General features: G+C 40.7%; 1 protein-coding gene across 1 annotated transcript in view; it reads left to right on the top strand.

Moving 5' to 3' along the window:
- Window positions 1-24,425, top strand: part of LOC122802390 (E3 ubiquitin-protein ligase listerin-like) — a 1,831,112-nt gene that overhangs the window by 116,862 nt on the left and 1,689,825 nt on the right. The window contains exon 4 of the mRNA XM_044072016.1: window positions 5,309-5,489. Coding sequence (XP_043927951.1) covers window positions 5,309-5,489 — 181 coding nt within the window. The remainder of the gene's footprint in view (window positions 1-5,308; window positions 5,490-24,425) is intronic.

Below are 24,425 nucleotides of genomic sequence, written 5' to 3'. Positions count from 1 at the left end.
ATCAGTAGTGGTAAGATACTTAGCCCCACCCAGCTGTTCTAGGACTTCATCTGTCTTAGGCATGGGGTAAGCATCTGAGTCTGTGTGACTATTTAATTTCCTGCTGACCACGCAGAACCTGGTGCTGCCATCCCTCTTTGGCACCAGCACCACTGGGGAGGCCCAGGGACTGTTGAACTCTTGAATTACCCCTAATTCCAACATTTCCTGTATCTCCTCCCTCAGAGTCTGTTTGGCTCTCTCAGGCACCCTATAAGGGGCCTGCCTAATAGGCCATTGGGGTCCTGTATCCACCTGGTGCTGCACCAGGTGGGTGAACCCTGGTTTTTCAATGAACATGTCCCCAGACTCCTGTAACACTGCTCGGATTTCTCAAACCGGGGTGGGAGATAGCTGCTGGGACATTGCTACCCCTTCCACTGAAGTATCAGACCGAGTGTCACTGAGGAGATAAGTCACCAAATCTCCCACAGACCTTTCCTGCAATCCACTGCAAATACTCAGCACAAGGGGCTTCCTATTATGGGAAGGTTTCATCATATTAATATGGTACAATTTGTGCTCCTGCCTAAGCAGTTCCACAGTGTAGTTAACATCACTGACCTTTCTTACCACCTTGTAGGGTCCCTCCCAGGCTGCCTGCAGCTTGTTGTGTCTGACAGGAATGAAAAACGTTACTTGCTGCCCTACAGCATACTCTCTAGCTCAAGCATTCCTGTCATACCAGACTTTTTTCTGCTGTTGGGCTTCTGCTAGGTTCTCCTGGGCCAAGCCCATGAGTTCCCTGAGCCTTGTCCTGAGGTTTAGGACATATGCCGCAACAGACTCCTTGTGAGATTCATACTCACTTTCCCACTTCTCTCGAATTAAATGTAGAGGCCCCTTCACCCTATGCCCATACAACAACTCAAAGGGTGAAAAACTTTTGGATTCCTGGGAACCTCTCTATAAGCAAACAATAGATGCGGCAAATATTTGTCCCACTCCCTCTTAAACTGGTCTGCAAATACCTGTAGCATGGACTTCAGTGTAGACCATTAATCTGGGGATGGTAGCGGGTGGTCTTCAGGTGCTTCAACCCACAGTACTTCCACAGACAAGCCAGCAGGTATGACATGAAATTGGCACCTCTGTCAGTCAGTATTTCATTTGGGAAACCTACCCTGCTGAAAATTTCTAACAAAGCATTTGCCACCCTTTTCCGCCTCAGTGGAGGGCAAAGCCACTGCCTCAGTGTATCTTGTAGGATAATCTACTACCACTAAGATATACGTTTTCTCTGTGGAACTTGGGGTACTCAGAGGTTCCACAGTATCCATAACTACCCTTTAAAATGGCTCTTCAGTCACAGGCAAAGACATCAAAGAAGCTTTCACCTTGTCTCCTGCCTTGCCTACCTTTTGGCACTGCTCACAGGTCCTGCAGTACCCTGTTACATCTCTGGAAATCCCAGGCCAAAAAAAGTTCTGCATAATATGTCTCTTTGTACATTTTATGCCCATATGACCTGCAAAGGGAATATCATGGGCTATTGCTAGAAGTGCCAGACAGTAGGGTCTAGGCACTACCGACTGCTATATTCTCTCACCTTCTAGCCCTTCCTCAGGGGTCCACTATCTGTACAGTAACCTTTTGTCCCAGTATACAGATTCCCCTTTCCCTTCAGAATCTAGTGCCTCACTAGCTATCTGCCTCAGGCCTTGTAGTGTAGGGTCTGAGAGCTGAGCCTTTCTCAACTCTCTCTTTGTAATCCTTCCCGGCTCCCCTTCCACAGGATGTCTGGCATCCTCTGACAGCAGTGCCTCACTGTCAGCCTGGCTACTGTTACTCACCTCTGCCCTTGCACTCACTCTGTCCAAGGGAACATCACTGCTCACAAGCAACTGTGGCTTATCTTCAGTTTCACTGCTACAGGGTAGCCCCCTCCCTGAAGTAACCACCTCACCAGTCCTGGCTGCAAGTGTGCGGTCTGTCAAGGTCTCAGTCAGGCTACCAGACCCACATGCTTGTCTTCAAGCCTGACTGCGTGTAACTACATGAGCACATGGTCCTGCACTATCAAAATCATTCCCTATCAGGACATCTGCAGGGATATCCTCAGACACACCTACTTGCTGGCCTCCTTTTCCACCTTTCCAGCCAAGGTGAGCCCTAGCCAAAGGTATTTGGAATGTGGTCCCTCCTAAAGCTCTGACTGGAGTAGACTGCCCAGGCAAGTAGTGCTGCTCTGTAACCATTGCAGGCTTCACAATGGTTATGTCAGAGGCTGCCTCTCTCTCTTAGTAGTGGTCTTTTTGCCATGCTCTATGATAGGATATAACCTCTTGTGAAATTTGGTACCCTTGTTGTCTCAAGACAGCCTACTATGGGCATTTTGTCATTCCCACTTACTGGCTCTCCCACCTTTCGTTCCCCACCTTGCTTCCGTGGACATCAATATGCCACATGGCCCCACTGGTTGCATTCAAAACATTTAGCCTAGGTCCTGGACGTCTACCTGGACTAGTGGATTCCCCTGATACTGGCAGATTCTGTTGGGGCAGTCAGGGCTGCCAACCATGGGTTCCCTTAGACCCATGAGCAGCACTTGGGGTCCCTTTCCTGTGCAGGGATGCCCTGCTTGCTAGGTATAGGTCTCCCTTCTTCCTCAACTCATCTGTAGTAGAGCATTGTCTATCAGTTAATCAGATCCTCATGTTCTCAAGCAAAGTGCTAAGGGCTTGTTCCCTCACCAGAATGTCTGCCAACCCTTCAAAAGTGGTGACCTGACATCCACTCACCCACCTATGAAAATAAGTGTTTACTTCAGCAACATATTCGCACATACTTTCATCTGCCTTCCATCTATGCTCACGAAACTTTTTCCTATAAGGTTCATGTGTTAGCTTAAAAAATTCTAGCAAACAATTCTTTACAGCATTATAATTTAAAAGTCAACATCAGACAGTTTGGAAAGTACATGTACAGTTTTACCATGGAGTAAGTGTGTCAGGAACCATACCTAGAGCCTTTGGTCCACGTCATACTGTTTACATACCCACTCAAGCATATGAAAGAAACTATCAAAATTATCCCCATCTGTAAACTGTGGAAGGGATTTATTGACCTTTTGTGCTTCTGGGGTCTGGTTGCTCACTTCCCCATTACCTCCATGATTCTGGTGAAGAGTCAGCATCTTTTTTTCATGTTGCCTCTGCCTCTCCTTCTCCTCAGCTTCCAGGAGTAGCAGTTTCTCATTCTCCTCAGCCTGCAGACATAGCTGTTTCTCATTTTCCTCAGTTTCTAGACGCTTCAGTCTCTCTGCTGCTTCTATTTCCAAATGCTTGGCCTCTAACTCGTGTCTTTCTTTCCAGATGGATTTTTAAGTTCTCTATAGAAAGCTTGAGTTGTCCGTTTTCTGAGATTTCTACATCCGCACGGCCAGTCTGACCTTCCTCCTGGTTGCTATTCTCGGATACAGCTGTGACCAAAGCTACAATCATGTCTGCCTTAGGTTTCCATGCACCAGTCCTTTAGCCTGGCAGATCTCCACCAACTGGCTCCTTGTTAGCTTCCCATACTCCTCTGCTGACTTGCTTGCCTGCATTTCCTGACTGACTAAGCTAACAAAAGAAATAAAACAGTTGTGATCTGAACTCTGAATGTTCACTGGGTGGCTGATTTTAGAGTACAAAAAACACCTTCAGTGATCACTGTACACATGCTACAAGAATTCACTATCCACACCACTACAAGCCAATTAATATGTGATGTGGCTAACTCACCACTATCAAACATTTAATATCTGATGTGGATGTCCCACCACTGCCAAACAATATGTGATGCCCGTGCACTGGCCCAGTAATCAAGGAGCCACCATCCTCACTACTAGCACCAGTGAAGGGCGTCCACATTGGGAGGATAACAAGTACACACACACACAGTAACATAGAATTTCTCTTGAGCACACAGAGATGATCCCCAATAAGACTCCCCCCACTGACACAGCTGTAGGGTTCAGATCTCAGCTGAGTAGTCAAGCCAAAACCTCCAGTACCCTCTCTGTCCAACCAGTGCTTCATGTCCCTGCCCAAGTAGCTGACACACACACACACACACACACACGCACATTTGGAGATTTGATTTATATACAAACACACAGACACCCCTGGGGAAGGCTGGCACAGGTTCACTAGTTGTGTCCCCTTCTGCCCAGGCTATAAGATAGTAATCCACTGCCACCAACTATTCTTACCAGCTACTATAAAGGCCCTTCCCAAAGGGTGACCAATTCCACTGTGTAATGTTACCGTTATCCAAATAGTAAGTGTAACCCAGGGCTAAGGCTATTGGAGTGGCTTATACAGTATCACCAAAATACATGCAAGTATTGTAAGAGCTTAAATTATCTCTACACAAAACAGCCACAGTTAAAAGTTTTAAAGTATTTAATAATAAATAATAAAAAACACAAGACAATACTCATCAATTCAACACAATTACAATAGAGAGTTCCAAAATCACAGGAAATACTTTAAAACAACATTGTAGAACAGTCTGACATAAATATAGAAAACAGACTAATCTGGCTATATTCCTATCTATCTCTAAGAGAAATGCTAAGATCCAAGATCCTACTTACAGAGCGAAGCAAGTGCTGGTGAGCTGATGTGTTCAGGTTCAGACACAAAATGCCAAATCCTTCTCTCTGAGAAAGTCTTAAATTGTTAGTACACATTACTGCTGAGTTATTTCAGATTACATAATTCTTGACACTACTACTTAAGTTTCCCAGGCTCACAGAACTCAAATTTTAACATTTCCTTTTGTAATCTGTACCTGCCAGGAAGCCACAACAATAAAGGACACTTTACATGTAAAACCTAGTAATTATCTCTGTCTTAAAACAATAGAAAGAATTTCCTAGCAGACATCCTGTATATGAGCTTGAGATCAGACACATTGGTAAAATGCTTTACTTATCAACTTTCTTCCAGCAGTGTGGTTACATTTATGAAGCTCAACACATAACACAGTTTTCTTTTCATTTGTTAAACGGCTGGCAGCCTATCAGTTTATCACAGCCTCATCATGATGAAAGCATGTAAATTAGTGTTTTTTGTAAAACAAGTTTTACATTGGTTATGCTTTTCATGGTACTTCCCGTATGTGCCCCATTTTTACTGCGTGTTGTTCATTTGATTTTAGTAATTATTTTGGCTGGTTAACTAGATTAATCTGAGACCTTATAATCATGGTCTAAATTTGCAGTGTGTCCGTATGAAACCAGATCTGAATGGTCTTTACTCTTTTTATGCAATTATTTTAGGACTGTTCCAGAAGAAGAAAGGGAAGCCAAATACCTGAGAGTTGTTACATGTTCTTTGCTAGCTCTGAAGAAACTTCTTTATATGTTGCCTGCGAGTGAATCTAGTACTTTGGAAGAAAAAGTACAGCTCCTCATTTCACAGAACAAGTTCTGGAAATACAGCAAACATAAAACAGCACAGGTATGAAGATGGTCAGCATTAAGTATTACTAAATTCTGTCTGTCTGAGGTTTTCTTTCAACTGTGGTGTGTTAACACTTATTCCTGCCATGTAGCTCATCTATTTCTGGATAACCAGTTGCTTTTAATTGCAAATACTATGAAAAGTAAGGACATCTGTTTGCAAAGCAACCACCCTCTTTAGCTGCTAGTTTTGTTCGCTTGTTAATTGTTTATGACTTCATACTAAATAAACTACTCCACCCGGGCAAGACCACCACTTTTTTCTCCAAAAACAAACAATACGACAGACTCTATCCCCACAGTTTAATTCCTGTGTTATACAATCAATATTATCTTGCTTAGACACTAATACATCTGCCCCTCTCTCTCTACCCCTCTCCAATCATAACCACTCACAACTCTTCAGTTTTAGTCCAGTACCTAGCTCACTCATAATGAAGTTATTCCTTAAACTAAAAACTGCTAATGTAGCTGTAGGCCAGCTACCATCAGACTACCTAAAAATGTCTGCAGAAGTCATCGCCTTCCCTGTGTCCATACTAATTAATAGGGCCATAGCAGAAAGATACATCGTCCATCACTGTGGGGGGAAAAACATACATAATACCACTGCACAAATGTGGTATATCTAATAACTACAGACCATTGGTGATTCCCTCCTCCAGAATATTAGAGAAGTGCACCCATATGCAACTGATGCAATACCTAACCTCAAATAAGCTGCTCTCAGAAACACAACATGGCTTTAGGCCCCAACACAGCACCACTACTACACTACTAGATTTTTCCATTATAATAAACCAACATAAAAACAATCGCTTGCTTGTGTCCACCGTGTTCTTAGACTTGTCAGAGGCATTCAGTACTGTCTCGCACTAGCAACTGCTCGTTCGACCCTCCTCAGTAGGACTTTCACAGTGCTCCTTGTTATGGTTTCTTAGTTACCTGTCTGGAAGGTAACAAGCCATTAAATGGCAAAAAACTTATTCACCCTTTCAACCAGTTACTGCAGGTGTTCCTCAGGGATCGCTCCTGGGTCCCCTCCTATTTAATATATTTATTAATGACCTTCACACCTCAACTCACCATGCTAGTTTAGTTCAGTATGCAGATGACTCAGCATTAATATTTGTGACCTCAATAATAAATCAGCTCTAAGACATTACCCCCAAATTTTTCTCCAGCAGAAACCAGGTTGAAAGAATCAAACCGCGCCTACTCAACCCCAAGAAAACTAAGTTAATGCTTTTTACCTCAAAAAAGTTGCCAAAATCAAAAGTAGTATTTCACTAGAAACTGCAGTACTTTTTTTTTATAGCTTTTTTTATTAGACTCCATACAGAGTTTGGAGAAGGGCATTTCACAACAGCTGACCTCAGGATTTTAATTGGTTACAAGAATTGGAAAGGGGTCTCTGAACAGGTTTAAAGGGAAAGTTGGTTCTACTAGGTTTATAGGATTAACTTATCATACACCTTATCATTTTTTTGGCTGCATCCATCTAATCTTCAGCATTACCACTGTACAGTAAGCATAACATTTACATTCTCTTCCCACCCTCTCATACTTCTGGTTTGGATTTGCATTTATTGGGCCTTTTTACTTTTTTTGTATTTGCTAGCAAAAGATTATGTCAAATGGACTGACATCGGTCTATTGATTACTCTGTCTTCATGTTAGCATCTTGTCTGTGTATGTTCTAACCAGTTCACGGCACTGTTTCAACAAATAGTCTCCTGTTCACTTCAGCATAAATTAGCTTAAATATCAAAGTTATTAATTTGCCTTTATTTTCTGTTTCATAATACTGTTATAGCTTTATCTATGTATAAAAGCAAAAGTGGCAAAATTGTAGCCCCAAAAGATGTTAAGTCCAGATGCTTTTGTTTTAGGCCAGGTCATGAAATTGAAAACTATCAGCACTGTAGAAAATTAAAGCTGGCCACAAACATCAGAAAGGAATCAGAAGGCTTTGTCTGCCTTCATGAAAGAAATCTCAGATCTTCAAACAAGAATACAAAGAAAAAGGTTTTAAGTTCAGCTTGAGAGGGCTCAAAAAAAAACAGACAAAAAGTTATGCAACAGAGACTATGGATAGTAAATAAGAGAATTGTTTCACCTTTGAATTCTGCAGCTTATTCAACCTTGTTACCTGCCAAACCTGACCTATCTTTTTCTCTGACTCCTACTGTCAAGGAAGAGAAAAACCTTTTACTGGGATGACCAGGAGGTCTGTACTGATCACTGTACTGTAGATAAAGTTTAAACTGGTGTGTTTAGCTGTACTGATGAAGGTAGAAAGGTTTGTTATACCATCTATTGGAAATACTGAAGCCTATGTTACAGGCCAAAGGAGAAGCAGTACCAAAGCCTGAATTACAGACTTTGTTGGTAGAAAAGCTTGAAGGGTTGCAACCTGAAGGTACCCCTTCTTGTTTAGGGGAAATTGACTGATATCTCTAATTTACTCAACTACAGTAGACTGGCTGAGGAAATTGTCACTGCTTTGGCTGAAAAGGCTGAGTAGCCCACCAAAGTACCTAACATGGAGAGATGTATGTTTGAACTTGGGCAGATTTAGCCGCCACCTGTGTCACTTCTTACAAAGGAATTATGTGAAAAAGAAATCAGTCTTTCTCTTCATCAGAGGAGGAAGAAAACATTTTAGAATTTCAGAGATACCTTCTGAATGTTTTACCTGGCCATGGAAATGATTCCTCTTAGTTATCAAGTTCTTGTCCCCCCATCCCATCCCCGGATGTCAAATTTTAATTAAGCTGTTAATCTTGCTGATAATGAGTGGCAGAAGTTTGAAGTATGAGCATCACAAAAGACAGAGTTGTCAAAAATCTCAGAATCCATAGGAAGAGTACCTCTTTTTAGGAGTTCCCATGACTTATTAAAGAAAAGTCTAAACATTCTGGTACTTGGCCACCAACACGTAGGTCTGCTGACATTTTGTAGAAATTTAGCAGAGGAAAAAATTTCTTTATTGTAATTTAAAATCCCATTCTGGTATTCCCTGCTTCTGAGGAACCTACCACTTCCAAATCTCTTAGGGGCTTTACTTTTTGTTAGAAAAAGGCAGGTTGTTGGAAAGGTTTGGGATAATGATTTATGCATATAGTACATTTGAAATAGGATCTCAAAGCTATGAAACTCTTCTTTTGTCAGGATGCTATTCTGCAAATGTTGGAGCAGATCAATTCTCTGCATGATTGCCAAGTAAAAGATAACTCAGCAAATGTTAAAATAGCAAAGCGTGTGTTTTTTAATAGACTAAAGAGGAATGAAATGTTAGCCTACTTTTTGTTGGAAACAATTTGAGAGATTCTGTACCTTTGAAACAAGCTGCTCTCCCATTAAAATAATCTTTTAACAGAATGTTTTGTTTATATTTTTACAGCCTGTGTTGCCGAAACCTCTTTGCATTCAAGCCATAGTTTTGGCATTTTAGTTTTAATATTTTACAAATATTGATGTTAATTAGTGTTACTGACTTTCATTGGTTTCTTCGTGGAAAGTTTATAGTTATTCATGTTTCTGCCAGTTGATTTAAAATAAGGTATTTTTTTATCATGGCCAGTTTTGCAACTCTAATGCATATTTCCTCACTTTAGAATTATTTACATTTAGTTTTAAATGACAGACGTGGATAATTTTTACAGTTCTCTTTGTAAACTATTGGGTATGTTTGCCTTGTATTTGATTTAGTCGGTACATTTTGTCCATATTGAAAGCACATGTACATATGCAAGTGTTTGTTGCTACCTTTCAAGGAGTTCTTTTTTTGAGGGGGGGGTTCATTTGTTTTGTGTAGTACATATAGTGGAGATTTCTCTAGCTAATTTTGAATTTTAACTTTTATTGTTTTGTATGTATATTTAAAACTGTGGGTCTTGCAGCAGACTTGGTTATATTAATTTTTAATATGAACCACCATTTTATTAGCCATAGTAGGATTCCAGAATAACAGACACAAGACAAATTACAATTTGTGTAGGCATGTAAAAATTAATCAAAATAGCTACAGTCAAAACATCTACAAGCATCAGTGTTCTTCCACTAAATTATTTACATTTGACACATTAAAACCTGCTTATCACAGCAAACAAAACCACACCCAAAACAAAAGGAAGATGGGAAATGAGAGACAGAGAGAGGAGAGATAAAGTCTTTACCAATCTGAAAAAAAAAACAGATCTGATAAATGTAGGTGCTTGTTACAATTTGCCAGATTTGCTACCAACTCAATATATAGATCACATCACTGCACTGCCTTATGTTAATTAAATTGGCTTGAGTTACCTAATTACCCATGGGACCTATAGTATTGGGAGAAAAATGGGTAACTACAGCTGTATCAGAATATTTTGAACAACAACTAAAACAAATGTTAAGATTTAGTAACAGTTTTATAAGGGATAACAGTGATTTTCTTGTTGCTCTGAAAAGCCATCTGAGTGCCAATCAGATAAGTGGTATTTTACTACTGACAATAGATGTTTAATCTCTGTTTACTAGTATTCCTAATGATATTGGTAAGAGAGCTGTTAGTTCATCATAGTGACTATTTGCCTAGTAAAATCTCATCTATTTGCTCTATGTTAGAGTTATTGCTGAAAAACAATGTATTTTCCTTTGGAGAGGTTTACTATCACCAGTTATTGGGAGTGGCTATGGGAACCCCGATGGCAAACAGTTATGCTAATGTGGTGTTAACAAGGTGGGAAGAACTTTATATTTATGATTTAATTACATCATGTTTTACGTTTAAGAGAAGTCAGTTAATATTTTACAGAAGGATCGTGGATGACATCTTCCTTCTTTGGGATGGTGATAGTAAATCCTTAGAAACCTTTGTGCATGAAACCGCATCATTTCTTGAGTTCGATTTAAAGTTTTCAAAAGAAAATATAAAGTTTTTGGATGTTACATTATGTGGTGTTAATGAGGAGCTGCATACATCGATATATAGAAAAAATGTTCAGACAATTAGATATGTTCATGCTTATAAGCATGCACTCCCGATATGTTATAAAGGGGTTGTGAAAAGTCAAATGCTACATACTAGCAGGTTAAATACTAGAGAAGAAGGGTTCAGAAAGGAATTAGAACATATGGCAAATGACTTTCACTCTAGAGGATATGATATCACTAGTTAAGGAGAATATCGAATATGTGGTCTCTGAATGTGATGGAATGGCTTGTCCATATTTGTATAACAACCAACCTATTGTTATTAATAAAGATGTAATGGCTACTAGGAACTGGTGTCTTAGCTATATTACAAAATATAATAGGCATACACAAGAAATAAAGAATATTATAGAGAAAAATTGGACTATATTATGCTCAGATAATGAACTTTGTAAGATTATTACAGAAAGACCATGTTGTATATATAAAAAAGGATAAAAACCTTAAGCAATTGCTGTGTTACAAGGATTTTAAGTTTAATGGACGAAAACAAAACATAGTGAGTAAGAAACAGGCTATTCCCTGCTGTAACTGTAGCTTTTGTAAGTATATAAACACTGATGTAGAATTTATGCACCCAGTTTCTAAAAATAATTTTGTTTTACAAACATTTGCTACTTGCTACACTGAAAATGTGATTTACCTTGCTAATTATTGGAAATGTTCAGGCTTCTATATAGGTAAAATGAATAATAAGCTAAAAGGTAGGATAGCATCACATATGTCTGAGATAGTAGAAAATTAGACACAAATACTTTATATAAGCACATTCAATGTTATGGAAATTAACATTTCGTTAAGTTTAGTGTGCTACAAAAGATAGACTTGAATCATAGGGGTAGGGATATTGTTACTGTTACAGAAGCAGTGGAATACAGATGGATACATTATTTTAGGGAAGATGTCCCACCTGGTTTAAATATGAAAAATAGTATTAAGCTATACTTAAGTTAAAACATTCTATTATTTAATGCTGTATGAGAATTTTTATATTGTTATTGTATTTTTTTTATGTTGTGGTTTTATTGGTGATTAAAGGGTTAACTTTTACTGAATTAATTAGTTTCAATTGGTAGGCTGGCTGTGATTTTAAATTGTTATATAAATGTTGAACTGATGATGTTTTAAACTGTTGCATTGAGAAAGAGTCTTATACTGGAAAGCTTTGCAGTGTTACAGTTTATCGAATAAACTTATTGCTTTGTGAGACGGTTAGTCTTGGTTTATTGTTTTTCTATTTCATTTTTACTGTATAGTCCATTTAGCTGGTCATCCCATTTTTGGATATGTTTGATGTATAAAAGTATCTAAACAGACATTTCCAAGCAAAAGTCTGAAACCGCCTAGACTAGAGGCTTACCTAAGTAGCAAAACAATTGATTCCCATTCCCGATTGCCTTTACAACTCCCCTTTATCAGGGAGTCTTCATTTTTCTTAATATATCTCCCTTCATCTCCTCCAGTAACACGAGTCCTTGAGAGGACTGACTTCACCCTCACGCATTCAGTTCTTCACTCCAATATTTCAGCAACCAGGCCCCTACCTGTTGCCCCCACCCTGCTGTCCGCTGTAGTTTTCTCAGCCTTCTAACTACTCCCTGGTGTTCTCATTCAGGCTCTTTTTGTTATTACAAATCCTCCTCCTCCTCCCTCAACACTTTGTGTCCCGTACCATCATTTAGGACCAGTATTGCACTTGTCCACCAAAGCAAAATTTCTGTCTCCCTGTCCCTTTGCTACGGGCAAGACCTCTAACCACCATTCTTGCAAACCCTCAGTCTCAAGCAAGGCCCAAATAATTTTTGTAAGTCATTCAAAAAGGGCAAACCCAACACACCTTTAGGGGATTCTGATATTACTTTGAATAACAGTCACAGTAGCCTAAGCTGTAAAGGGATTACATCTCTCCAAGTATATGAACAATCGGCAAGTTTTCAAAGCTTAAGGGCATCTTTCACATGCTGTAACTGTAGTGGCTGGAGCTGAGCCAGAAAACCCATCAGTTTGAGTACCAAAAGTGTCAGGTTTCTTGTTGCTGAGGATTGCTTCTTCTATGAGCGTCATGGAGCTGATGGTCAGCTAGCAATCCTTCAAGGCTGGGCAGCTAAGATCCCTGCTGGAGAAAACCTTCCACTTTTTATTTTTTGAGGAAAACAATGTTTTTTATATGAAGTAATTGTTTGTCAGTTAGGAATTGTATCTTATTTGGATTGTCATGCCTTGTGATGGGATTTTTTTTCTCTGTGAACGCTTGTGTAACAGACTTCTTACCTCAAAAATCACTTCTATGCTTGTGTAACAGACACCTTAAAATCACTTGTAAGCTGGTAGACTGTTTACTGATTCTCACAGCTTCCTCTACCCATCTTTCAGGCTTCTTTTTCGGCTGGACCATGTAGCAATTACCCATCTCCTTGGTTCTTTCTTCCTCCATCCATAAGAAGAAGAAAGTTACTAGGGAGTCATGGTGTCAGGCCGGCATCTTCACTTCCTCAGTCACCTGTGGGTGACTCTGCTGTAGCTGGACTTGGTTCCTTGGACATCAGTCCAGATCTACTTCTTTCCCAGGCTGTTTCAGACAAATGGGTACTGAATATCATCTATACTACAATGGTACTGAATGATCCTTTCTGCTTTCAAGGGACTCTTTCCCCCATCATCCTGTAAGTCAAGTCTTTCTGTTTCCACCTGTTTTAAAACAAAGCTTGCCTCGGATAAGTAGTTCTATCATTTCTTATCTGCAAAGGTTTTTATTTCAGCATCCTTCTGGTGCCAAAAAAAAGAACCTGGTGTGATATTTTTCCATTTCACTGTTGCAGTATTCATTACACTAGGGATCCACTGCCAAGGGCAGCCTGATGTCCCGCCAGTATACCAAAGTCTTTAGGTTGCTTTAAGGTATGCCGTATGTCACTTGTATGCTCCTCGTGGCATAAAGGTTGCATCCAGATGTACCATCCTCAAAACTTCTTTGCCGCCAGTCCGAACTCCATCTCTTGATCTTCAGTCTGAATGCCCTTCCATTCCTTGTTCACCAAGCTGTTACAGATAAGTGCCCCATTGGGGTTTTGTTGTCATATCTTGTACTGTATTGTTGCTTGTGGGGTTTCATGACATTCAAGAAGGGTAAATGCCAGTGTGGGAGACAGATTCCCCATAATGACAGATACAAACAGTCTGTTTTGCCTTGGCACTTTGCACAACCATGTGTCCTGTTCTGTTTGTCAGGCCTTCGTAATATTCTTTCTTTGGCACTTTATCTTGAGAATCAACATCTTAAGCTTCTTACTAAAGACACGATGGAGGGAACTTACCACTCCGAGAGACAGCTGTCTGTGAAGAAGGCGGCCAAGAAATCTAGGCTGAAATCTTCTCCTGTACACCCTCTGCTGGACATCTCTCCTGAGGCAGATGAAAGCCAGAAGGTTTGCTCTGCTTCATTGCTGGACTTTTCTGCCACGACCATGTTGGAGGCTGGCAGGGATCTGACCTTAGGCACTGCAGATGACCACTTCAGACATTCAGGAGGAACCGCAGCTAATTATCTGTGAGGGGCCTGGGGGGGTCCTCAAATTGTAGTCAGAGATGAAGTCCCTACTACAATTATTGAATGCCGTCCCGTGCTGAAGCCTTCTGAATTTTAGAAGGCGGATGTCCTATTAAAGAAAAAGCAGAAAACTAAACATTTTTCCCAACTTATGAGGATCCACAGAGTGAATGGCAGTCCTTCACTCAGGGGTTGTTTAGTGCTTTGTTGGTTTTAAACGCTCCTGAGGGAGTTTCTGTTCCAGAGCCCCCTTGGTCCTCTTCCCGTTTTAAGAGACCCAGAGAAAAAGATTCCTCTGAAGTGGAGGCGAGGATCGGGATGAGGAATCCCTTAATTACTCCCCCAGATTTCCTCTCCTTTGGATTATTGATCTGAGGAAGAGAAATCTACCAGTCCTGATACTCCCTTTGAAGAGATTTCTTTTGGGTGGCAATCTGTAGGATGCTGTAGTTCTTTAAATGGGATTGTGCTCAAGTTTCTGAGATACAAAAAAAAGGTATTATGAGCTACTGCAGATGGATTCTCCAAGCCCTTCTCCTGTTTTGGCTGCTTTGTTGGATGCCTTTTCTAATGCCTCTAAGGCTCCAGACTCTTAGCCCCCCCTGCCCCCAAGAAACCTGATAGGATGTGTAGGGTGCCTGAGGACTGACTGTAAATTATTTTGCAAGTGCCCTTCTGCTGACCCCTTGGTGGTTTTTCTGTAGCTTCTGACAAGCCATCTCAGTTGCTACCTTCTCCTAAGTTACTGCCTTCTGATAAAGATAGCAGAACCGTGGAAAGGGTAGGCAAGAACATTTATACCTCTGCTACCTTGGCTTTTAAGGCCATTAATTATCAGACATGTATAGCCAGGTACTTGTTGGCTCTCATTTCCTTCGCTTGTCAAGTGATTTCTGATCTTTAGACTCTGAAGGTAAAACTTCTGTCCTTTCCCTGTTTAGGACTTCCACCCAGGTGGCTCATCATTCCATCGTGTAGTTATGATGCAGCAGATGCTTCCTCTAGGGCTGCTGCTTTTGGGTCAGTGATGAGGAGCTATTATTGACTTCAGCTTCAACCTTTGCCTGATGATGTTACAGCTACGTTGATGGATGCTCCTCTAGATAATAAACACTTTTTTGATGAAGCTGCTGCTGTTTTAAGTCCCTTCAGTATAAGGGCAAGGCTTTACAGGAACTTAAAGATGCGTTTGTTTCTCCTGTGCATAAATTTCAGGGAAATTACCCACAATAAGCCAGCCTTTGTTCATTTGCAATCTCGCCTTCCTTCTAAAGGTAAAAAGTCTGGCAAGTTGGCTCCTCCTGCGAAGTCTACTCAGACTTCTGTGCCTCAGAAGTCTCTTTTTCCTGATGAACCGGGTGCTGTCTGACTATCCTATTCTTCCCAGCCACTTTCCTTTTTCTCTTTCACTTATCTCTCTCACTTTTCCTGTTTAGCTAAAGATTACTCCAGATTCCTGAGTTCTGTCTATTATCCGTGAGGGGTATTTCATGGTCTGGAAATCTCTTCCCCCTTTTATGGGATTTCCTCAGGAACAGCTGTCCTTCTTTCCAGGGGTGTGTCAAGATCTTTTGACTCTGTGTACTATTCAAGAGGTACCTGTGTCCCAAAGGGGGAGCGGGATTTATTCCATGATGTTTCTAGTGCCGAGGAAAGAAGGTACTTGGAGACCAATTCTAGACCCTCTCATGTAAACACTTTTTTGAAGGTGCCCTCCTTTTGAGTGCTGTCCCTTCAGACTTTGTTCCCTCTTTTGATTCCTCAGGCTTATAAGGTGTCTCTGGATCTCAAGGATGCTTATCTGTATATCCCTATTCATTCCCTGATCAGGAAGTTTTTACATGTCTCTGATGCTTCCTGGCATTTTCATTTCTCTGCTTTGCCATTTGGCCTTTCTGCTGCCCTAAGGGTATTCACCAAATGCCTCCATCCTTTGATTGCATTTTACACGCTTCAGGGGATCCAAGTCTTTCCTTACTTGGGCGACTTCCTCTTTCAGCCATCCTTTCCAGAGATCTTATTGCAAACTCTTCATTTTCCCATTTCCCTTCGGCAAAGCCTGGGGTTCACAATAAACTTCAAAAAGTCTTTTCTGACTCCGTCTCAGGACCATGTTTTCCTGGGTTGCAGGATCCGGACCGTGCCTTTTTTGGCATCCCTGCCTCCTCCCAGGGCCTTAACACTAATTTCCTTTTCTCAAACACTTCTTCCTTTGGCCTCTATAACAGCCAGGGAATTTCTGAGAGCTCTGGGGTTTATGACTTCCACCATTCCTATGCTCCCTCTGGCCAAACTCCTCATGAGAAAGTTTAAGCAGTTTCTGAAGTCAGTTTGGCTTCAACATGTGCATCCCCTTAAATTTGTAGTTCTTCATCTGTCTTGTCTGAAGAAGGAACTTCAGTGGTGGATTCATCAGTTGTCTCTGAGTCTAGGGCTCTTTCTTTATCCCCATTTTCCCTCTCAGGAGTTGTTTGCAGATGCTTCTGACACGGGATGGGGAGCAACATTTGGCTTCCTAAAGGTGCATGGTGTTTGGTCACCTCATCGACAGAAAGAGAACATCAGTGTCAGATGAGAGCTCTTCTGCTGACACTTCAGGCTTTTTATCCTCCCTTCACCCCAGGATCTCTTAAGGTGTTTACAGACAATACCACAGTGATGTGTTATGTAAACATACTGGGGGGGGGGGCATATCTCATCTTCTTTGCTGGTTGGCAGTCCTGCTGTGGGAACTTTGGTATCCAGTGTCAAGTGACTCTTCAAGCAGTTTAAATTCTCTAGGTCAAAACATTGTGGTAGACACTCTGAGCAGGTCCTTAACTCAATCTCACGAATGGATGCTTCACAGGGATGTATTTCTGGACATTGTCCACCAGTGGAGTACTCCTCAAACAGATTTTTTTGCCTCCCATCTGAACAGACAACTTCGTCTGTTTTGTGCCAGAGTCCAAGGTCTTCTAGGTTGGAAGGTGGATGTTCTGTCTTTTTTTTTTTTTGAAAGGGGATGTTTCTTGATGCTTTCCCTCCCCTTCCCCTCATTCTAAAAGTCCTGTTCAAAATTCAACAGGATGCTCCTCAAATCTTGTTGTTTCCCTTTTGGTTGAGACAGCATTGGTTTCCTCTTCTTCTGCATTTAGCCAAGGGCAATCATCACAAGTTACCTCACAGGGTGGACCTAATCATACAAGACAAGGGATCTATCATCCATCTCTACCTGCCCACTCTTCAACTGACACTGTGGGTGACAGGATTTTGATTCCACATAGATGCCTTTTTTTCTGGTGACATGCTTAGGGTCCTGAGGGAGGCCAGGAAATGCAATACTAGGAAATTCTTCTTATCCAAATGGAAATTTTTTTTTTGTTTTGTCTTTCTCTCAACCTGGATCCACTTTCTGTGGATGTTCCTTGGTCCTTCTCATCTGTGTGACTTCCTCAATGCTGGTTGGCTTATTCTTCTGTTAAGGCCCACTTATCAGCTGTCTCTGCTTATCTGCCTTTATCTCCTTTAGCTTGTAGATTTGAAGCTAAATAATTCCTTAAAGGCAACCTTCATATTAAGCCTCCCAGGAAAGCCTGTTCCTCCTCCCTGGGATCTTCAGACTATTTCTTCTTGGATCTCTAAAACTATTTATTTTTGTTATTCCTTTCATGTTAAAAGCTTTCCATATTCTGTTAGGGCTCATTCTACTAGAGGTGTTACTTCTTTTGGTACTTTTATCCAAGGATTTGGATACTAATTCTATTCTTGAGGCAGCTACTTGGACTTCAGTGCATACATTTACTAAGTACTACAAGTTAGATGGACACTCCGGAGCTAGAGCTGGTTTTGTAGGGCCATCTTTCATGGCCTGCTAGAGGGCCCTGCTGGTAGTTCCTCCTCCCTGTATTCTTCCTGAGCTAGAAGGCTCTGCTGGTACTTCCTCCTCCCTGTCTTCTTCCTGAATTTTGGCACTCTTCCCTAATGTACTGAAAACGGCGACACTGATATGGAAGGACGTAGTACAGTTGTATAAAATCTTATCATAACGGTAGATGTCTTTCTCTTCACGGTTGGAAATATTCGCTACCTCCTTCCTCCCCTGGTCCATTTCTCTTCTGGATGGTACTGACTACCTCTTTTTTCCTTGGACTGACATTACTACTGGGCCTCTCGCTTCTGAACTGGTACATCTGGGCATCACCTTTATGCCTTAGGCTACGCGAGGAGCATAAGCTTGACATATGGCATACCTTAAAGCAACCTAAAGGCTTTGGTATACTGGCTGGACATTAGGTTGCCCTTGGAAAGGGATCCCTAGTGTAATGAATACTGCAACAGTGAAGAGAGGAATATCTACCATTACACTAAGATTTTGTACAGCTGTACTTTCAGTCCTATTATTTATGCAAACTTTACCTCTTTTCTCTTCTTTCAGTTGCATGTTAACATTAGTTCCAAGATGCTTTGCATTACATTCCTTTTATAAGAAATTCAGATGTTTTTATAAGATTTTTTTTTATTTATCTGTACCATGCCCCATAATTTGCTCTATTTACCGCACCAGTGGTATTTATAAAGGTGTCTATATCAATGCTTATTGAAGGCTGATAACATCGAACGCTAGTTGATCGACCTGTAAAGGTCACACAACTAAAATAGCAAAGAGAGAGAACAGCAATTTTTTCCCCTGGGGAAAAAAATGCTGGGCCATTGTCAGGAGTTTGCCATTTCCTCCACTGTGGTGCGATCCGTAGTTGATATGTTTAAGTAGGGGGGGGGGTGAAGCCCCCCACTTTATGTTGTGTTTTATTTATTTTTTTGCGGAACAGAGTTTTTTTCCCCTGGGCAAAAAATCTCTGTTCGGTTTCTTCGCTATTATGGTTGTTAGACCTTTTGTCGTCTATCAACTGGTGTTCGATGTTATCAGCTTTCAATTTCTGACTCCTGTGACTTGTGTGTTGCAGACTTCAAGGCATTCACTTTTTTCCCCATATTTACATGATAGCCTTATGTTTGCAGAATCTTACTATACTTGTCAAGATTCTCATACCTCTGCCAAGAAACTCCTCCTCTGTTTGGGGTTACAGGTGAACTTGCAGAAAGCATTCCGTATTTCCTTATTACAGAATATTTTTTCTGGTATGTCATTTGGATTGCTGTCTGGAAGTTTTTTTTTTTTTCCCCCCTTAGACAAAACAGAACTGGGCAAAGAATTATTCCTGAGCTTGTTCAGTCATTTTCTGACAATTTCCAGGAAATTTCTCAGGAGCTTGATTTTAAGGCTTGCATCATTATTATGACTCCCTTAGCCATACCTCACCGGCGAATAAATTCAGTGATAGTCTGGAAATAGCATCTGCATCCTTTATCTTTCAGCACCCAGTGCAGGGCTTTGTCTGCTGGGACTTGCTTCATGGATGGATCAGTGTCTATAGACTCAGGTTTTCCCTTCTCCCTTAACCCTCCAGGTCAGTCTGTAACATCTGTTGTTTCACACTTTATTAGGGTGCCTATTTCAAAAGTTGTGAAAGTGCAAGGTCTGTCAAACAGAACTGACAAAAGTACATAAATGTCAGAAAGCTGGCAGTAATCAGTGCTTTAAAAGCCTTAATCCATCTCTGGTTTACTGGACTTATGTGATTTGTCGCAGACAGCACCACAGTTATATGGTATATAATCTTTCTCAGAGTGGTATCAGTTCTTCCATTATTTGCAGACTTGCTTTGGTTGTCTGGGAGGTAGCAGTTGAGCTCAAGGACTCTTCAAGCTTCATACATTCTGTCAGACCAAAACATTTTAGCAGGCAAACTTAGCAGGTCCCGGACGTATGTCTGAAATGGAAACTGTACTCTGGGAGTCTTCCAGGAATTGATCCAACTGTCTGAAACATCTAAATTAGATCTGCTTTCCACCTTTCAGAACAGACAGAGACTTTCTTTTCCATAATCACTTATAGTCTGTCCTGAAAGACACATTTTCTCATTTCCATTGACAGGAATGTCCCCCCCCACCACCACCAACCCTATTCACCGATATCAAAGGTCCTTCTGTAGATCTAGACAGACTCTCAATAGAAAGTGGTGGTGACTCTCCAGTCCCCCACCCCACAGTGGTTCTCCTTTCTGTTGGCTGAGGGCATTTACAACAGCCATCCTCATAGACTGGATTTTCTCACACAATACAGTTTTTTTGTGACCCCCCCCCCCCCCCTTGGATACATTTCATTTGACTGCATGGACGTTAAGAGTTTTGATACCTTTAAGGCACCTTCTTTCTGAGGATGTGCTTCAAGTGCTGAAGGAGGCTAAAAATTGCTACTAGAACCATCCTCTAAAGGTCCCATCCCTCCAGAATCTACTCCAACCCTATCTCACCACCAGACCACTACAATCCAGCAACAAAAATGAATTACAGGTTACTAGAGCCAATAACACTGCTGGAGAAGCACTATTCTTCAGCGCTATAGCCAAATTATGGAACACCCTTCCCCCGACAATAACCTGTGTACCATCATGCTCCCACTTCAAAGCTTTACTTAAAGAGCACCTAAAAACATGCTGGCTATGCCCTTGTAACTCTCCCCTTTAACTTCTCCCACTCCATCTACCCTCTACTTCTCTTCCACCCCACAAACTACCTTTGATTACAGCAAGCTCTTGATACTTCCATGCCTATCTACTTATTATACGGCAGTAACTTCTTCTTATAACAATTGTTAATATCTGCTATGACTTCATGGATGGAACAGATGCTAGTTATCTACTGAATGTACTTTGTTCTTCACCTGTAACTATGTTTGTAATATTTTAATTGCTAGGATTCTTCATTTGTAACTATGTCTGTAATATTTTAATTTGTGGAGCTTTTCTCCACGGGCCTCAGCTGAAAATGGACCTGCGTCCAATCAGACATTCCCGATCAACAAATGTAAATAAATAAATAAACATAATTTATGTGCAAGTGGAAAAGATTTTCTTGTTGGTGCCATACTAAGAGCCCGAAGTCCCTTTTAAGACCAGGATGCATCTGATTCTTTTTTGTTTGTGTGCATTAGTTTCAGTTGGCCCCTCTTACTCTTTCAGTTGGCTTTATCTGGTGGCATCCTGCTTGTCTGCCTTTAGGTCTCTCATCCAGTTTTTTATTGTCCTCAAGAAAGCAGTCTTTGAAAGGGATTTTTTCATGTTTGTTCGTTTTATTATTGGGTGGTTCCTCACTGGAATCTTTAATCTTATATTTGAAAAACTTACACTTCCTACTTTGAAACCAGCTGAATAGGCTGTCTGAGATTTTTAAACTGGGAAACTTATTCTCATTGCTGTAACATCTGTAAGAAGAGTAGTTTCAAGATGCTATGGTGAGTCTACCCTACCTGCTGTTTCAGCAGGACATGATTTCTTTGAGAACCAATCCTTCCTTATGCCTTTAGTGGTTTAGAGTCTAAGCCAATATTTTCATCTCTGTGTATTCTTTCCAGAGACTAAAAATAAAGAAGATAGAATTATTTTTACTACTCATGATTGGGCAGTTCAGATACTACTTGGACAGTACAAAATCTTTCAGGAAGGCTGATCAGCTATTTGTTTCCTTGAAGGTATGAATAAAAAGGACAAACGGTGTCAATCAGACAATTTCCAGAAGGTTACCTGTTATTACGTTCTGTTATTCTCATCATTGCAGGTCACTTCCAGGCGAGGTTAGGGCGCTCTCAGTCTACCAGATTCTTGGTCTCTTGTGTGGCTTTTCGAAAAGGGGTGGGCTCAAAGTATTCTAGTGATACTTTTCAAAGCATTGTGTACTAGACTCCTCTTCCAGGTCCAGAAATACGTTTACTAGGACCATTGTCCAGGAGCTCCTGGATTTTTGAGTTTTCCTACTCCCTGTTTTATTTAAGCTATGGTAATGTGCTCTTTTAGCCTGAGCCACTGCAAACTGTGATCTGATGTTGAACATAGCACAGTCGTGTAAGTATAACATATTATAACAATAGATGTTCTAATAGGTCACTGTTGCAGTAGTGTCTCCTCCCTCCATCCCCCACATTTAGTTTTTCATGCTTTGGCTAGGGTATGAATATATGTACTCTTGTGTATATAGTTACATTTGTTTTAATTTTGTAGCATTTTCCTTTCAGGGCTGTAGCCTCCCTTCTTGAGGCAAGATAGCACTGAACGTTTTGATGCTTTAAGTGCCCATTTTATGTGGCTCTGTTTGGGCCAGAGGCACTTGCAGGGTACACTTATGTTTTGAAAGCTGTCCTGTTGGTCATATCCTTGGCATAATATAATGCGTTGTAAATTAGGCTACTGCAACAGTGATATATTAGAATTTCTACTGTTATGGTAAGTTTGTTATATAACTGTACTTCCTCCACCATTACCTTTGATTTTGCTGATTTCAGCATATTATTTCCATTCTGAATGACATTGCTTTATCGACGTACCTAATGAGTGTGGACACTCAGAATAAGTCTTGACATCTAGCACCCCATCCCTCTTCTACTCGTCATTATGAACTCCCACACTACCCTCAGCCTCTCTCTCTCCTTCTCATATGTAGTGCATTATCAATTGTTTTCCTCTTTTTAAATATTTTCCCTGAGGCAACCATCAAAAAAACTGCCCTGGATAAAGAAATTGGGGAAGTATAAACACTTTATAGCACCTGTACCCTCTGATTTAACCTTAGGGGTATCCACTAATCCAGTAACTTTTTCCCTTTGCTGTACACCATCTCATATGTCTCATGAAATGTTTCCTTTTATCGATTTCTTCAACTATACTCCCAGGTACTCAAATTAAATGCATCCCACTGATATGAGAAGTTACCCAACAATTTCCATTGGGACCTAAAGTTTATTACTAATGCTTTGGCTTTATCCTTATTAACCTTGCACCTTCTTAACTTACTAAAATGCCTTCAGAAACATCCACAGTACTAATAAATTCTCCTGTGGTTACACAGATTTAATCAAAACATTATTGGAAAATAAGGTTAAGTTATGGAGACTGCCTCCCCATTACCTTCTTATTACTGAACTCCTAAGCACTGTTACAAGGAGCTCCAACTGTTTAACAAAAAGCAGCAGAGACAGAGGACATTCCTGTCTAGTTTCCTCTGCAATACTCTCCTTAAACTGTCTCACCCAAATCCTAACTATTGTTTCCTTTGCATACGATTTCTCTATCAGGGTAACCACCCGTGTGTGGAATTCAAGTGAAACATTTACCCTAGTACCTTACCTGATTTGATCATATGCGTTTCTGCATCTAGGGGCATAATTGCTAACCCTCTTTGCCTTATCTGGGCATCTTGCATGATAATTAAATATCTGATAATATTTACCCCCCCCCCCCAGAAAACCACTCTAATGAGTATTTATAATTTGAGTCATTAACTGTGCAATTTGAACCACTAAAACTGACATAAAAACTATAGTCATGATTTAGGACCAGTATGAGTCCATAGGAGGACAGGTATAATGAATTCCTGTCTTTCTTTTGAGTAACCATAACAACTGGTCCTCTCCAAGATCGCAGTGGAGCCCTGTCTAAGCACCTCATTAAAAATCAACTGCCAGCTATTTATTATTTTCCTTATTTAATCGCTAGACTTTAATCAGTATCCCATCACTTCCTGGCATTTTATCTGTATTTATCCTCTTCCAAACCTCCTCCAACACCTCTCTAGTAGTAGGCCACTTAACACCAGTTTCTCACCATTCTAACAGGTATGTCCGTTCCACTTGATATAAATGAAACGGGGTCTTACTTTCATCCTCCATAGTCTCCTCCTCCTCTGCATATAGTCTGACATAATACTTCCTAAGTTCCTCTAAAATATTCACCAATCTCTCTCTTTCCCACATCTTTCATTTATCAGTTTAAAGACCCCCCTCACCTTCAACCTCCTGTTGTCTAAGCGTCACTGCTACTACCTTTATTGCTTTGAGTAAGTTACTGAAATATAGGTTTTCCATCCCACCTGTTTTTATCCCTTGGTCCTTATCTTCCTTCCTTTTCAGCCTCCTCTTAATTTCTCTCATTCTGTTCATCACATTATTTGTATCTCTACTACCAGCTACTGCAACTTTACCAGATCCTTTATTAACCACTGTCTAACCAATTTCACTTTGCACCATTTCTACTTCTCACATTGCTCTTCTCGTAACTTAATCAACTTTTTGCAATCGTCCATCTTTCTTTTGTCCAACGCCCTTCCTGTCCTACTACTTCATCCTGCTGAACCTGCTCACTTCATTGCCCTTCCCAGTTCCTATTCACTGTGCACCCTGGAAATCTCCACTGCCTAGGCAGTGATTCCTCTGTCCCTAGTCAAACCTTAAACTTTATTATCACATGATTGGATACAGCGAGTGGTTCACTGATCATTTCACCTAATGAACTTAGCTCCTCTACATTTATATAT

This window comes from Protopterus annectens, chromosome 5.part0, assembly GCF_019279795.1.
Source record: "Protopterus annectens isolate FY-2018-M chromosome 5.part0, PAN1.0, whole genome shotgun sequence".
Taxonomy (NCBI): domain Eukaryota; kingdom Metazoa; phylum Chordata; order Ceratodontiformes; family Protopteridae; genus Protopterus; species Protopterus annectens.
The sequence above is the reverse complement of the archived record's forward strand: the minus strand, read 5'-3'. Positions and strand labels throughout refer to the sequence as shown.